The sequence below is a fragment of the Mustela nigripes genome, chromosome 7 (genome assembly GCF_022355385.1).
Source record: "Mustela nigripes isolate SB6536 chromosome 7, MUSNIG.SB6536, whole genome shotgun sequence".
NCBI lineage: Eukaryota > Metazoa > Chordata > Mammalia > Carnivora > Mustelidae > Mustela > Mustela nigripes.
Genome location: NC_081563.1, coordinates 85625331 through 85641784, shown reverse-complemented (window position 1 = coordinate 85641784; position 16454 = coordinate 85625331). Strand labels below are relative to the sequence as shown.

At 47.2% G+C, this 16454-nt stretch overlaps 1 protein-coding gene across 5 annotated transcripts in view; it reads left to right on the top strand.

Annotated features, from left to right (window-relative positions):
• The window catches only part of FHL2 (four and a half LIM domains 2), a 72583-nt gene extending 58266 nt beyond the window's left edge, over window positions 1–14317 (top strand). For all 5 annotated transcript variants that reach the window (XM_059406369.1, XM_059406368.1, XM_059406372.1 and 2 more), the window contains 3 exons: window positions 1834–2003; window positions 4233–4419; window positions 8905–14317. In XM_059406369.1, coding sequence (XP_059262352.1) covers window positions 1834–2003; window positions 4233–4419; window positions 8905–9056 — 509 coding nt within the window. In that variant the 3' untranslated portion in view covers window positions 9057–14317. The remainder of the gene's footprint in view (window positions 1–1833; window positions 2004–4232; window positions 4420–8904) is intronic.
• Window positions 14318–16454: the final 2137 nt, after the last annotated feature.

The window sequence follows — 16454 nt, the reverse complement described above, 5'->3', positions numbered from 1 at the left end:
TTGAAAACTGTTATGTGCCTCCCCCACCATGTATGCCCCCCCCCATCCCTAGCTTCTGGCACCTGCACACAACCTGAGTATTGTACATACTTTACGGAAGATGGTGCCCAAATGCCCTGGCTTGGAAGTACAGGAAGCGGAGAAAGTGACCCGAAAGTGACAGCGAATAAATAATCTTGCAACGATTCTCTGCACATATCCTAATTTCTCGAGAGATGGACAGCTCTTTGTCAACCTTGAAGCAGACAAAATGCAGCCCTTAAGCCCATCATTTTGACCATATATATCATCTTTGGACTTAAGCTAAAGTTTGGCGCGTTTCTAGACTCTTTGGCTGCCTGCATTATGCCAGGCAGCCCTGGTTCGAAGCCGGGGCCCCTGCTCGTACCCTCACTCCCCCTTGGCCTGATCCCACTGTGACGTCTAACCATTGCATCCTACATGCCTCAGCCCCAGACTTGCAGTGAGCCCAGGGTTGGCTAACATGTTTCCAGAAAGAACCAGACAAATATTTGGGGTCTCAAGGGCCATGGTTTCTGTCCCAATGACCCATTCTGCCACTGTAGTGTGAAAGCAGCTGCAGACAATTGAAGTAAGGGAACAGGTGGGGCTGTGCCCCAGGAAAACCCTGATTGTAACACGAGGTAGTGCGGACCGTGCATGGGCCGCAGGCGGGGTGCCCGGCCCGGAGCCCACTCAAGTATTTGGAGAATTTGGGGGTTTTTTTTCAGTCCTTACCCTCCTTTCCCTGCAAACTTGCCTTGTGTTGCATGCAAAGGGGGTTTGCACACCAACCTGTCTTGAACCATTTCTTTCTGTAAATACGCATACTTTTATTCTCTTGAAAAAGTATGGAAAAACATTAACAAATACTGAATACTGTGACTCCGGCTTGGTGGTGGGGGATGGGGTGAGCCAAACAGCGTTTCCAGTTCTCTAGGACTTCCTGAGCTCCTTGAAGAAATCATGTAAACATATCAAATGATAAGTTACTCGAAAGGAAATGCGATGTCTCAAGATCAGATCAGAAAATTTCTAAATGGGATGTCTGAGTGTCACATGTGGATTTTATTTATTTTTTTAAGAATGTATTTATTTGAGAGAGAGATAGCACGCAAGCAAGGGGAGGGGCAGAGGGAGAGGGAGAAGCAAACTCTCTGCTGAGCAGGGAGCCCGACGCAGGGACTCAATCCCAGGAGCCTGGGATCAGGACTGGAGATGAAGGCAGACGCTTAACAGACTGAGCCACCCCAGGTGCCCCACATGTGGCTTTTAATGATAGCAATCAGTCATCACTTTTAATGGTAGAGCTACAACACATCTCGGCTTGGTTTCCACGGCAGGTCACAGGAAGTGAGTGCCATGGAGACTCCTCGCGGACTCCGGCCTGAGACTCCAGGTTCATGTACGCGCCACCGATTTCCATCCCACTGCAAAACAGAAGAGTATTCATTAATGGGCCACTGAGCTCTGGAATTCCCACTCTGTCCAGACAGTCTGAGCCCTGCCAGAATTCTCTGTTTTGCAGTCCGGAGAGACAGAGACAGATACTTTTTCTACTTCATGTTCCTAACCTCCTTCGGGACAAATTACATACTGAGTACGCACAGAGATTGTTCTGGAAGTTGGGTGTACAGGGGCGAACCCAGAAACACAGAGTCCCTGCCCTCTCCAAAACAGGCCCATTTCAAGGTGAGCCTTTGAGAGCTAAAGTGACTTGCTGGAGTCACCAAACTAGCCCGTGGGCAGGTTCCAGACGCGGACGGCAGGTACTCCGAGCCAGCCGTGTCGTCAGCTCTGCCCTTTGCTGCTTCTTCCCAACTCTCATGACAGGTACCCGCAAGATGGAGTACAAAGACAGCAGCTGGCATGAGACCTGTTTCGTCTGCCGCCGCTGCCAGCAGCCCATCGGCACCAAGAGCTTCATCCCAAAGGACAACCAGAACTTCTGCGTGCCGTGCTATGAGAAACAGTACGCCTTGCAGTGCGTTCAGTGCCAAAAGGTATCTCTCATCCTCCCTTGGACCTTGTCCATTCCAGTCCATTTGCTCCACAGCCCTTGGCTTCAGCCCTCCTTCCCCCAAGTGACGACACCTATGGTACCTGAACGGCATAGGAGTCTTGCCGGGCTGGCCCCCCATCCCAAAATTCTCTTGCGTGCATGTGCATTTACCCCCGGACAGACCCCCCACTCCAGGCCTTCTTCCTACAACGCGATCAGAGATAAAAATCCCGTGTCCCTCCCTCCTTCTAGAACATTGCCAAATATTTGTTCCTGTTTATGACATACATTAAAGGCGAGGAAAACTTATTATCCCAAAGCAGTCCCATTACCCTGTACTCCCATCAGTGAACAGGAAAACTCCAGGGAGGGAGGGAGGGAGGAACGTGAGGAGCAAAGGGAGGCTGTGCCCCATGGACAGGGCCCAGGTTGCTAGCTGCACACTTGCCCCCTCAGTCTGGTGCCCTCCTGTCTTGGCTGTTGGGTTACTGAGGGAAAAGGAGCCCACTATAGAGCGATTGCACACTATTTGGCTCGGGCCCTATTACAGACTCTGCTGTTGGGCCTGTGGGGGCCCAGCCTGGCCTCTGGCTGCTGTGCCACGCGAGGGTCAGCGGGGCGTCAGGTGCCCGTCCTGCCAGCACCTCTTCAAAGGGCAGAGTGGTACACTAACTACAATCTTAAATTCCCCTCCTCCCAGTTCCCACGCTAAGATTATGCTGTTTATCTACTGTGTATCCCTGCCTCCTTCGACAAACCTGCTGTGTTTATGTCAGCAAGCCTCTTCTCCTCTCACTCCCTCTCTGTTTGGTCTGCCTGTTGTCGTCAGGAGCCAAGGAAAGTTCATGTCATTTGCTTTTCTTCCACTGTGCTCCTGCCAACCTTATGGCTGCCTTGTTTGGCCGCAGAAATGAAGGTAGCGCATCCTCTGAGAAGCATGGCCTTGTGTGTGTTCATCGGGACGCAAGAAAGCCTTCATGCCAGACACATCCATTACCCGCTAAGGGAGGGAGGCCCTCGGGGCTACTAGGGTCTGGGGGGAAATGCAGTCCAATGGCAACATTCAAATGCTTATCGACAAGTGTGCCTTGGAGGAGAACAGAGTCAGCAGAGTGTATACGGGCATGATCTGAACTAACTGGGAGTGGGAGCCAGGCTGGTGTTTAGGAAGAGAAGCTATGAGACAGTAACACCCAGGAGCAGGTCTGAGCTAGCCGGGGGACGTGGAATCCAGACACAAGGAAGACAAGGGCGTGTGCCAGGCAGAGCAAACCTCTTATTATACCTGCCCTCTGTATCCAGCAGATACTTTGCAGCCAAATTTATTTTGCGTACATTCTGATCCAAGGGGGATATTTGTAGGATGATCATTATTACTTTATAGTTTAATGAAAAGAATATAGGACAGAAAGAGTCCTGAACCCTGGCACCTGCTTTGTCTTTAGCTATGAATTCTTAGGCAAGTCCTTGCATTTCTCTGGGTCTCAGTTTACTCACCTGTAAAATGGAAATCATGTCTATAAAATGTAAGGGACTTTATACAGTCAATCCTTGAACAACAGGGGGGCCAGGGGTACCAAGCCCCCTGCGCAGTTGAAAATCCACATCGAATTTTGGACTCCCAGAAAGCTTACCTACTAAGAGCAGGCTGTTGGGGCGCCTTGGTGGCTCAGTTGGTTAAGTGACTGCCTTCAGCTCCGGTCATGATCCCAGGGAGCTGGGCTTGAGCCCGCACGGGGCCTGGCTTTTGCCTCTCCCTCTGCTGCTCTGCCTGCTTGTGCTTGCTTGCTCTCTCTGTCAAATACATAAAATCTTTTAAGAAAATCAGTAAGAGCGGGCGATTGACGAGAAGCCTCGCTGATGGCATAAATAATGCTCGCGTATGTGGTAGGTTCTGTGTATCCTGTACTGTCTCCTTGCAATACAGTAATCTAGAGTAAAGAAAATGCTAGGAAATTATAAGAGGAAAACCACCAGGCAGTCCCACTCTGTGCTTAGCAGAAGTGCGCGCAGGCGCAGAAAGGTCCCTCGCGGTTCAATCCCTCGCTGCCCGCGCTCCTCCCCGCACCTTCCCGCACCTTCTGTGCGCACTAGGGGTGGCCATGCCATGTCTCCGTGCCTTTTCCCCTCACACACCCGTCGGGTTCAGGAGGGGGCTCTCGCGCCACCCAGAACCACCCCTCCCCGGGGGCCCCTGGAACGCTGACCGTGGCTTCCCTGCCTCCTCCAGCCCATCACCACCGGGGGCGTCACATACCGGGAGCAGCCGTGGCATCGGGAGTGCTTCGTGTGCACCGCGTGCAAGAAGCCGCTGTCGGGCCAGCGCTTCACGTCCCGCGAGGAGTTCCCCTACTGCCTGAGCTGCTTCTGCGACCTGTACGCCAAGAAGTGTGCCGGCTGCACCCACCCCATCAGCGGTGAGTGTCCCGACTCGGGCTCCCGGGCGAGGGTTCCCGCTGGGCGCGCGCGAGGCAGCAGCCCTTCCCCACCGGGCCACCGCCAGGGCTGGACCAGGGGCACGACTGCGGCCCCAGACTTTGCCTCTCCTCCGAGACTGAGACTCGGGGGCCTCCCTCAGGTTCCCGGACGGATCCGGTGTTTCTGCGGCCGCGCTCGCCGGGCCTTGTGACAGGGGCGGGGACGGCCGCCAGCACGTAGCGCGGCCCTTCTAGCTCAGCGGGTCCCTGGAAACCACGTGGCCTGTTCTCAAGGGGTCTTGTTTCTGCCCTCGGCTGGGTTTTTTCCAAAACCGCGGTCTGTGCGCATGCGGCCCGCGGGTGAGCACCGGCAACTGGCATTTCCGGGCTGAGCCGCGAGGCTGCGTTTCTAAAGGGGCTTCCTAGGGGCGCCGACTCCTGCTTTCGGCTCTTTGGTTTGGCGATCTCATGGTGGTGAGATCAAGCCCCATGTGGGGTTCCACCCTCCCCCGGGGTGCGGAGTCTGCTTGAGATTCTCTCTCCCACTTGTGCCCCCTTTCTCTCTTTGCTCTCAAAACCAATGAGTAGGGGCGCCTGGGTGGCTCAGTGGGTTAAGCCGCTGCCTTCGGCTCAGGTCATGATCTCAGGGTCCTGGGATCGAGTCCCGCGTCGGGCTCTCTGCTCAGCAGGGAGCCTGCTTCCCTTCCTCTCTCTCTGCCTGCCTCTCCATCTACTTGTGATTTCTCTCTGTCAAATAAATAAAATCTAAAAAAAAAAAAAAAAAAAAACCAATGAGTAAATCTTAAAAAAAGAAGAAAAGGATAATAAAGGTGATCCCTGGCATCTTGGACTTGTCGACCATGAGGCCATAGCTACATGAGGGCAGAGGACAAGATTCTAGGCGGTTCTTTCTTATCCCCCAAAGGCTGGGGCCGACCGAGAGCCCAAAGCCTGGTTGGTTGCAGTCCGGTTGCAGACCGGCGTTGCACCAAACTATCGGACTTGCCGAGAAATCGAGCGTGGAGGGCCGACGGCTGGCCAGACTCCAGCCCTGTAAACGTGCACCACGCACCACCACACAAACCCGTGGCTGGGCCAGAAGGGAAAGAGAATTCTGTGAGGACACAGCGTTCTGGGCCGTGGGATTCCCAGCTCTGCCACTTTCAGGTGACTGCTGATCCCTGTCCATGGCAGGTGGCCGACACGTGTCATCTAAGCCTCGCAGCCTGGAATCCCTGTGTGGCGCCGCTGTGTGGTCACACAGACATTTTACAGCCCGTGTGTGCTTGTCCCCGACTTTCTTTTTGCTTGTCTAGAATTGAGCGCACTCACCTCAGCCAACGCCCCTGATGCAGGAAGCCCAAGGTCGCTAAAATCATCCTTTCCTGGGTAATCCAGAGCTCGCATTTCCATAAGGAATTAAAATACAAAGAAAAGAAGCACAGCATTTAAATTTTTCCGTTAACCTGATTCCAGCCATTTATATACCAGACTGGAATCATTCAGGGGGAAGAAATGCAGTCCCCTAACATATGCTGTTTTCATGGTAATGCCTATGAAAGTAAATGTTTATAAAATTAAACCTTATAAAGCAGTGTAATTTAGATAAAAGCACTTTTACATGTAAAGTATCAGATATGTGTTAGTCCCATGGTAGCACTAAAAAAAAATTTAAAAGAAGAAGAAGAAAGAAAACAACACAAGGAAAACAATGGATACTTTCCTCCAAAAGAGGAAAGTTACTTCTCTGGAACTCAGAGATTAATGTTCTGGAGCCTACAGAGGAATTTTGAAATTGCAGTTAAAATATACTTGTAGCCAAATCCCTAAACAATTGTATGAGATTGTGACTTTAGATTGGATTTTTAATAGATCCTTACTTAGCATTTTCTCTTCAGCAACAATTTAAATGATTTTTTAAGTAAATCTGAAGTTCTACTTTCCCGCATTCTGTGCACAGTGATGCAAAATCCACACACAAATACAATCAGTCTTCGTTACTCAGAGTCCAGACCTGCAAATTCGCCTACTCACTAACATTTATTTGTAACTTCAAAATCAGCACTCAATTTGCTTTCGTGGTCATTCCCAGACACCCACAGAATGGCAAACATTTTTAGTCGTCTGACACATAATGCTTCCGGCGGAGGTGAGGTGAGGGGACACTCTGCCTCCTCATTTCGATTCTCATTTTATAACCAAGGGTCCTATTCACGGACTATTTACTGCCACGTTGTTTGTATTTTTGCGCCTTTTTTTTTTTTTAAGATTTTATTTATTTATTTGACAAGAGAGAGAGATCACAAGCAGGCAGAGAGGCAGGCAGAGAGAGAGGGAGAAGCAGGCTCCCCGCCCAGCAGAGAGCCCGATGCGGGGCTCGATCCCATGACCCTGACACCATGACCTGAGCCGAAGGCAGAGGCTTAAACCACTGAGCCACCCAGGTGCCCCCATTTTTGTGCTTTTTGTTGGCAGTTTCGCTGCTGAAAGTGGCTCCCAAGGGGCAGTGCGGACAGGCCGTCTGTGTTCCTAAGCACAGGCAGGTTGTAAGGTGCCTTATGGAGAAAATGCACCTGTTAGATGAGCTCTGTTCAGGCTGGAGTTCTGGGGCCATTGGCCATAAACCTCAAATGACAATAGTTGACTGTGTATGCCTCTCCCCTTTAGGAGCATTCGTCCTCCTTGGGCTGTTTTTAATTCTCATTTCTGTGACTTGCCCCATTGATTGTTATATCAAGGAAACAGTGGAGTTTCTAAAAGGAGGCTATCCCCTGGGACGTCACCCGGCACAGCACCTCCCACTAACATCCTTCTTCATCCTGTCCCTGCCAGGGCTCCTCCTGGCCCCAGATCTCCAGTGTAGCAGGACTTAGTCAGAGGTGAGACAAAGGAGAGACATGGAATGGCAGAAATGCTGGGGCATCCCAGCCACTTCTTGGCTTTTCAGTTTGCTCAGTGCTGAGAAAACAAAAAACAAAAAATGACCTTTCAACTGTTCTGCAGTCCCTGCCGCTAAATCAAGTGTTGCCGAAAACCTCTTGTTTTCAGACTTGGCTACATATTCAAAACACCTTGGGGAGCTTAGAAAAATGACTGCTGCCTGGGTCACGATTTAATTGGCAGGGGCTATGACCTGGGTGATAGTTGAAGCCTGAAAAGCTTCCCAAGTGATTCAGATCTGCAGGAAGTTTGAGACCCATGGACCTAAATCACAGGTTTGGTGCCACTGCAGGCCCAGCGCAAAAGCTATGTGACCACAGCCCTCAGGGGTCCAGGATGCGTAAAGGCAGTCAGTGTTTTAGTAACTGTGAATATTGAGGGTACTTCTGCTTTTCAAGCTGTGGGAAAAGAAAGTCGAAAAGCTGTGCTAGTGCATATCCCACCAGCCACACGGCTAGGGTGATACTGGAAGGAGCACTGAACTTGAACTGAAGCAGTTTCTAACTAGCCGGGGAGTTGGGGGGGGTGGCTAGCTTGCAGGTCTCCCCTGGGTGAAAGACTGAAAGCCCCACGTCAACCTAGCCAGCTCTGTTACAAAAGGAACTACCTGTTTGGTGCATTACAGACTTTTCAGGCTAGCCTGAGACTTCAAGCCCTTATAAATGGAGCAGTCAAGGCAGTTGCTTTCTTTTTACTGTGGCAGATTGGACCATTATTTCTGGAAAGAACTCTTTGTAATTGGAATTCATGATCCAGAGTTCAGTGGAATGGATCACAACTCCTGGGTATTTGATTCCAGTTGATTTCAGGTGGCTCAGGGGCGGGACCAAGCAACCATGTGGTAATAGGCGGCCGGTGTACCTTAAGCATTTGATGAGAATTCGCCATCAAACAAGAATCAAGCACCGAACCGAGTTACTACGTCTCTTGTTTAAAATATAATAAGCTGGTCCTCTCTATTGCCCACACACCAGAAGGCGCTCTCACCCACCCTAGCAGCCCACCTTCCCCCGTCACACTTAAGTTCATATTTTGTGGTCTATCTCATGATATTCACTCTTCAAGAATGGCCACCCCCCACATCCACATGCCATTTCTTTAGTGAGGCCTTTCCTGGCCATGCCAGAGAAAATGCGTATTTACCTCTAACGTCCCTTCAGCACTTCATTCATGAAATCACGAAATAATTGAGTACCAGACACGAGGCACCCAGGGAAGAAATAAGAGAAACCAGCTCCAGATCTCCTAGAGTTTCATTCTGGTGGAACAGACAGACAGACACAATCGTCCCTCCATAATTAGAGCTCTGATCATGTCATTTTGGAGCTGGTTTGTGTATCTGTTCCTGCTCATAGTACAAGCTCCGCTGGGTGTCTGATTGACCTGTGGATTGCCAGCCATTAGAAACTCACACTCTCCAGACTACACAGTCCAGCTTTGAAATGGCTCAATCCAGAATTCCTTCGTTGGTCCTGGAGGCCTGGTTCTCCCCAGCCATGGCCCCTTTCTTTTTCCACCCTGGTGTTCTTTCTTCTCTGTTAACAGGACTTGGTGGCACAAAGTACATCTCCTTTGAGGAACGGCAGTGGCATAACGACTGTTTTAACTGTAAGAAGTGCTCCCTCTCACTGGTGGGGCGAGGCTTCCTCACAGAAAGAGATGACATCCTGTGCCCTGACTGCGGGAAAGACATCTGAAGCCCACACGGCTGCTTGTGACACGCACGGATTTAGACATTCTCATTCTCCACCAGGCAGTGTTGTGTCTGGTCTCCACCGGCCATGCTGAAACTTTCCTCTTGTGCTTCTCAGTGATATTCACGTTTGTTTAAACCCTTTAATCCTTTGTACTAGCTCAGTCCCAGGGAAGGAGGAAAACCTTCTGTAAACCTGTGGTGGGAAGATGATGTTGAATTTTCATAATCAAGCAGGGCAATTCCAAGTGTAAAAATCCTTTTGAATGACATCTTTATACATGTACCTTTCTTTCACTACATATTTAATGTGTAAGTGCAATTAACACATCACGAACTTGAGTTTCCCGAACTACATGAGATATTGAAGAGTGGGCATTTACAATGTGTAGCTTCCTGTCATGTAAGACCTAGAGCAAGATCGTATAGCTTACAATAAAGTTAAGAAAAAGTTAATAAAGAACAAAATCCTTGGCCACACACAGTGTGTGAAATAATGATTAAACATCGAAGTTCTGAACATTGCGGTATAAGGCACGTTATCATATGTTCCACTGATCACCGTATGAAGTACAAGTTCAGACAGGCTGGGGCAGCATTCACAGAGATCCATCACACCTTTCATTTCAAAGAAAACCTTTAGTCAGCACCACAACCTCTTCCAGGCTCCCTTCTCTTTGCTCCTTTCTCCCAAACTCTGTATCGCTCAGAATTTAATGGTCTGCATTGGATGCGGTAACAGAAACTCCAGAATATGAGCCAGCAGAATATGAGCTAATGAAAGTGAAGGCAGTTGGGGGGTCACTTAAAAGGGCTCAGTGCTTTCCCATTGCCATGGGTCCCTATCCTACCCCAACCTGCCTTTTCATCCATAAAGGGAAGGATCACGAAAGGATACAAGCACCTCGGGGTCAGAGATGACCTCTTGCTCATCTGTGTATTACCACTACTCCAGCAATTTAGGGCATTGCTTTGGAAGCCTCTGTTGTTTCTGAAAGAAGAGAGAGAGAAAAAGAAAGAGAGAGAAAAAGAGAGAGACTCCCAGCTCTCAGATCTTAATGATTTGAGCTCCTAGCTTGGCGTTCGTCTGTAAAACCATCTGTGAAGGCATGATATACAGTTGGAAAGCACTGAGCCAATTTGTGAGCTAGAGCATTGCCTGTGCTCCTTTCTAGAATGCTAACAATAGTGACTTTTGTCCTTAGTTTTCTAAGGTGGTGTAGTACCATAAAACAACTTGATTTCCACCAACGTCCCAGCCGTGCTGAGCATGTGTGAAGTCAGTTTCTTAATCTGAGTGCTGGACTACATAAGATGTGTATCGTGATGTCTGAGACAGCCTTCTGAGAACTCTATGGCTCAGTAGTTCTCTTGCCTTCTACGTCATATTATAAAAGTAAAAGCATTCTTGGATTTGTGCTTTTTAAAGTGAAAATAACAAAATTCAAGACAAAAAGGTGAAAGCTTTGGAAATGTCATTGTGGAACACCTTACCTTTTCCTCATAAGAACCACAGATACACTGAACACACCAGACCTTAAATTAATGGAAGGGGGAGCTCCATTTCTAGTAAGTAGCTCCTACTGGACTCCAGTAATCTTCTGGACAAAATATTTTAAGACATTTGAAAACACCAGAGCATGATCCAAGGCAGGAATACTTGAGAGAGGAGTGGACACCTGAAGAAGGGAAAGGCAATGGGTAGGTTTCCCATTTTTATGGCTTTTGGCCAAAGGCAGGCCCCAAAGGGGGAGCTAAAACTCTGTTAGAAAGTCTTCAGTCTTACTGGCTTGAAGAACCAGAGGCCAGAGCCTGGGACAAATAACATCTGGAAAGTTAAGGAGGGAAATGGTATGAAAAAGAAAACCAAGTTCTTTGTTTGAAAACCCTATCCATCTCTGGCTGACAAATGAACCATGCATTAAGAGGCTAGACCCCAAGCAGCCCAGCCAAGGCTCAAAGAACAAAGTTGGGGTCTGCAAGATGGTGGTGTGCAGAACTCAGTGACTGTCTTCCTAGTGTGACAACCATTTAACTGGGAAAACTGTGTGTGTGTAGGGGGGGTGGGTATATACACATACCAAATAAATATGTTCAAATCTTGGAAAATCACCCTAAAGGACCAAATGGAGAAACATTTGGGAAAATCTACATGTTAAGAAGAGTGAGAGTCTATGGCACTTGAGCCAATGGACTGATCCCATTCCCCACCCCCCTCCCAGTTTCCTGAGACAGAAGATCTACTCTGGGCAAGTGAAGCCAAGAAGGGAAGGGCTCCTCCTACTGGTCTAGGGCTGTGGCCCAAGCATGACAGTCTGCAAACCCTGGGGCTCCAATCACTCCTGTCGCACACTGCCTATAGGGTGGGGGCTCCAAGTAAGAGGGGCTATCTGAGAAGACCTGAGGCTACCATTCTCCTAGGAGTAGGATTGCATGAAGACATTTATCAGGATGATGTTGGCACATTCTGCTAATACCAGTCTTCCCTATCCAGGATTTAACTCATGGAGGACTGTTGCCCCAGGACAAGCAGGACACTGTCCAAGCTCAAGGTGTGGGTTGGAAGGGCAGCTCTGTGAACTAGTAGCTCGCATCCCTGCAGGAAGGGACTGTTTGGTACCAAGAATGGAAGAATCTGTGCTATGGGGATTATGAAAGACCATGGGGATTCTGGTGGCAAGCAGTAGAGAGGGGGCTGCTAGCTATGTGACAGGAGCAGTAAAAGGCAAAATGGCAGACCAGACAGAAGTTTAATTGAGAACCAGGGAAAGAGAGCTAGGAAGAGCTGTCCTGGGATCCCATTTATCGCTGGGGATCCAGGAGACTGTGGGCATGGACTGGGTCACACCCACTCAGGAGCAAACAGAGTGGGACACAGAGCAGACCTGAAAGCATTCTCTAAGCCACACGCAGATTGTCAGCAAAGAGCAGAAGTCTCATTAGCTCAAAGAGCTTAGGCAGAACCTCTAACCAATCTCCAGCACTGGCCAAACATATAAACATGTTCAAAGAGTTAAAGGAACATGTATGACAGCAATGCTCACCAGAGAACACCAATAAAAGGATAAATGCTATAAAAAGAGCAAATGGAAATTCTGGAGTTGAAAAGTACAATCACCAAACAGAAATTCAATAGAGGGGATCATACATTTGAGTTGAGGGAAGAAAAAAGAAAAAAACAGTAAACTTGAATAAAGACCAACTGCGATTATAATTTGAAAAATGGGGAAAATGAAAAATTAACCTCAAAGCAATGTGAGATACCCTTACGTGAACTAACATATGTATAATGAATGGAAACATCAGGAGAAGAGAGAAAATGGACAGAAAAAAAAAATTTTAAGAATGGCTGAAAACATCCCCAAATTTGATGAAAAAATTTTAATCTAAAAACATCCAAGAGGGACCTGGGTGGCTCAGTCTGTTAAGCATCTGCCTTCTGCTCAGGTCATGATCCCAGAGTCCTGGGATAGAGCCCTGCTCAATGGGGAACCTGCTTCTTCTTCTCCCTTTGCCCAGTCCCCGCTCATGCCTGCTCAAACTCTCTCTCTAATAAGTAAAATCTTAAAACATGCACATATGCATGCACACACACACAGATTCAAGAACCTGGACAGATCTGGAGGAGAGAGTTTGAAGTTTGAGTCCATCCACACACAAAATCTGAGTCTGTCTCCAGCCCGACCCTACTCACTTAGCCCTCTATCAGTTGGAAATCATGACACTGCATGGTTATTTCTGAGTGGCTCTATAATAATCCTTTTTATTAAGCAAAACTTTTTATTAAATTGTTAAATAAAATGTACATAGAGGTGCATCACACAGGTGTTAACAGGTAAAACCAAACTACAGAGATAGAAGTCAGAATAGTGGTTACCTTTCTGACTGGAAAGGGACATGAAAGAAGCTTCTGGAATGCTGGAAATGTTCTGTATTATGGTTGGCAAACTATGGTCCAGCTAAATCCTGCCCACTTCCTGTTTTCCTAAACAGTATTTTATTGGGACTCAGCCATGTCTATTCACTTAGACATCATGTGGCCCATAAGACATTCTTCCTATCTGGCCCTTTACAGAAAGTTTGCCAACCCTTGCTCTATACCTTGATTTGGACAGTGGTTACATAGGTATAAGTTCGCTCTGTTTAAAACTTTACAGTATTTTATGATACCCTCAATAAAAAATGTATGTTCTATAGTTTGCTGTACTGGACAGATATTTTAAAGTTTACCTTTTTCTTGAAACAAAGCAAACTTGCTTGATCTTTACTTGGTTATTCCAATAGATGAAAGCTCTGGGAGTCAGTCTATACCACCTGAGGTTTCTACTGACTGTCATGCTTGGGACTGTGTTTCCTTGTATGCTTGCATAATTTTGACTAGTGCTAGTCACTAATTAAAAAAAAAAATTACCTGTGGGCATGTCCTTGGGGTCAGGATGAGCCTGTCTTCCTGCAGAGATGACTTCTACTGCCTCTGCCACTCGCCTGAAGCCCCGCCAAACTGGGATGACTTCCGAGTCACTTGTGGTGTTTCCTTGGCCATCCTGGGGCGTCAGGTGTGGCTAGGATTATGAGAGAGCCGGCTTGTGTGTTTCTAGCTTCCACAGCAATTCTTCCTTCCTATCTTCCTGTTCTTTCTTGTCCTTCCCTCTTGTTTTCCCTCCCTCCCTCAGCAGGGCAGGCTTACTTCTCTTTATCTTTAGCGTACGGGATTGCTCTTTGGGGTCGTGCCTATTAGGTTTCCTATCTCTGGGGGCATGGGGCTTTGACTTCTCTGTACTTTACATCATGGTCACGAAAACCCTGGCTTGCTTTCACCAGGGCATGAAAGTGGCCTACTTCTCTGGATTCCTGGGTTCTCTTAGATTCTTGACTGTTGGTTCTTCAGTGCTTTTTTCCCCCTTATTTTCTCCCAGCAGAATTGTCCCTTAACATTTTAAAAAGAGAGCTTTTTTTCCTCTACTGTTTGGCATAAGAAAACCTAACTATAAATGTTAATTCTTCTCTTTGTGACACAGTCTACAAAATTGAGACTTACACGATTTTACCTATTTTAGTATCTTGGAGCTTTGATTTAATGCATAACTACCTTGTAGAACAAATTATGTATTTATTAGAATTATATACCTAAACTTCACAGTAATTTAAGATACTGTAAAATTCTTTGTTTTGTTATGTGATCGGCATGTATGCGATTTGGTGGTTGTTCTTGTTGTTTTTAATTGTGTTATGTGAGTCACCATAAAATACATCATTAGTTTTTGATGCAGTGTTCCAAGATTCATTGTTTACATATATCACTCAGTGCTCCATGCAATCTGTGTCCTCCTTAATACCTACCACCAGGTTCACCTGTCACCCCCATCCCCCTAGGATATTGTAAAATTCTTAGTAAACTAGTCTACCTTCAGCCCAAACCATAAAAATCCAGTCACTGGGGGGGGACCTGGGTGCTCAGTGGGTTAAGCCTCTGCCTTGGGCTCAGGTCATAATCCCAGGATCCTGGGATCAAGCCCCACATCGGGCTTTCTGCTTGGCGGGGGTGGGGGGGGCTGCTTCCCCTCTTTTTCCTCTGCCTGCCTCTCTGCCTACTTATAATCTTTGTCTGTCAAATAAACAAATAAAATCTTATTTAAAAATGGGTGATCTCGGATCACACACCTACCCCATGGGCTGCTTGTTATTGCTGGCTAAGAGACAGAAAAGAGTTACAGTAAAAAATAAATAAATAAATAAAAATCCAGTCACTGAAGTAACCGAAAGTGAACAGTTTTCCTTACAAGGCCGTCACCTCTTGGGGAAAGTCATGAGAAAGCAATGACTGCCAGTTGACACATGAACCGGACCCAGGTGCTCAGAGGCTCCTCACCCTGTCCTGTCCACAGCAGATGGGAATGTAGCTTACCTTTGAGCTGCCTTTGAGTTGGGAGACACCAGTATGAACTCACATTTGGCTTACTATAGATAGTTCTGTATAGAAATATTTACAGATGTGTATATATAGGGTGAGTATACACACATATCTGTTTTTTTGCTCTGTCAATTGAGATCGAGAAGCAATGACACCCCCACTCCTAGCTTGCAGATCTTGCTTTCTAATACCAGTCCAGTAAAAGGAACCAAAGCTCTATGGAGAAGTTGCTGTGTTTAGGACTGGGGTAGGAATCAGACAAGATGAACCTGGAGCATCTGTAAGAGCTAGAAAGTGAAGAGCTCCGAAGCAACCACAATGATGAGCTAAGTCAAACGGACACAGGGGCCAACTGAAAGAGTTTCCAATGGCCAAAGCTGGAACAATATGAGAAAAAGGCATCAGATTATAACCCAAAGAATAAGAATCCGAGTACAAGTTGGTGCAGCCACTTTGGAAAACAGTGTGGAGATTCCTCAAAAAATTAAAAAGAGCTACCCTATGACCCTGCAATTGCACTACTGGGTATTGACCCCAAAGATACAGATGCAGTGAAAAGAGGGGCCACGTGTACCCCAATGTTCACAGCAGCAATGTCAACAGCAGTGATGTCCACAATAGTCAAACTGTGGAAAGAGCCAAAATGCCCTTCAACAGATGAATGGATAAAGAAGATGTGGTCCATATATACAACGGACTATTATTCAGCCATCAGAAAGGATGAATACCCAACTTTTGTACCAATATGGATGGGACTGGAGGAGATTATGCTGAGTGAAATAAGTCAAGCAGAGAGTGTCAATTATCATATGGTTTCACTTACTTGTGGAGCATAAGGAATAACATGGAGGACATTAGAAGAAGGAAAAGAAAAGTGAAGAGGAGTTAAATCTGAGGGAGAGACTGTGGACTCTGAGAAATAAACAGGGTTTTGGAGGGCAGAGGGGCTGGGGGATGGGTGAACCTGGTGGTGGGTATTAAGGAGGGCATGTACTGCATGGAGCACTGGGCGTGGTGCATAAATAATGAATTTTGGAACACTGCATCAAAAACTAAGGATGTATTTTATGGTGACTAACATAACACACACACACACACATACAAAGAGTAAGATTCTGAGTCCACATTGACATAAATTATTAAATAAATAAAGGAGACTAGATAAATCTGTACAGAATTACAAGTAATTTATGTAGATACTTGGCCCGTAAAGGTGGAGCATATTTCCTACTCAAGTCTTCCTTCCAAAAAATACAGTGGGCAGAGGAGGAAAAAGAGTAGTTCTCTATGCAGGGTGCCTGGGTGGCTCAGTGGGTTAAGCCTCTGCCTTTGGCTCAGGTCATGATCTCAGGGTCCTGGGATTGAGCCCCGCATCGGGCTCCCTGCTCATCAGGGAGCCTGCTTCCCCCTCTCTCTCTGTCTGCCTCTCTGCCTACTTGTGATCTCTGTGTGTCAAATAAATAAATAAAATCTTTAAAAAAAAAAAAAAGA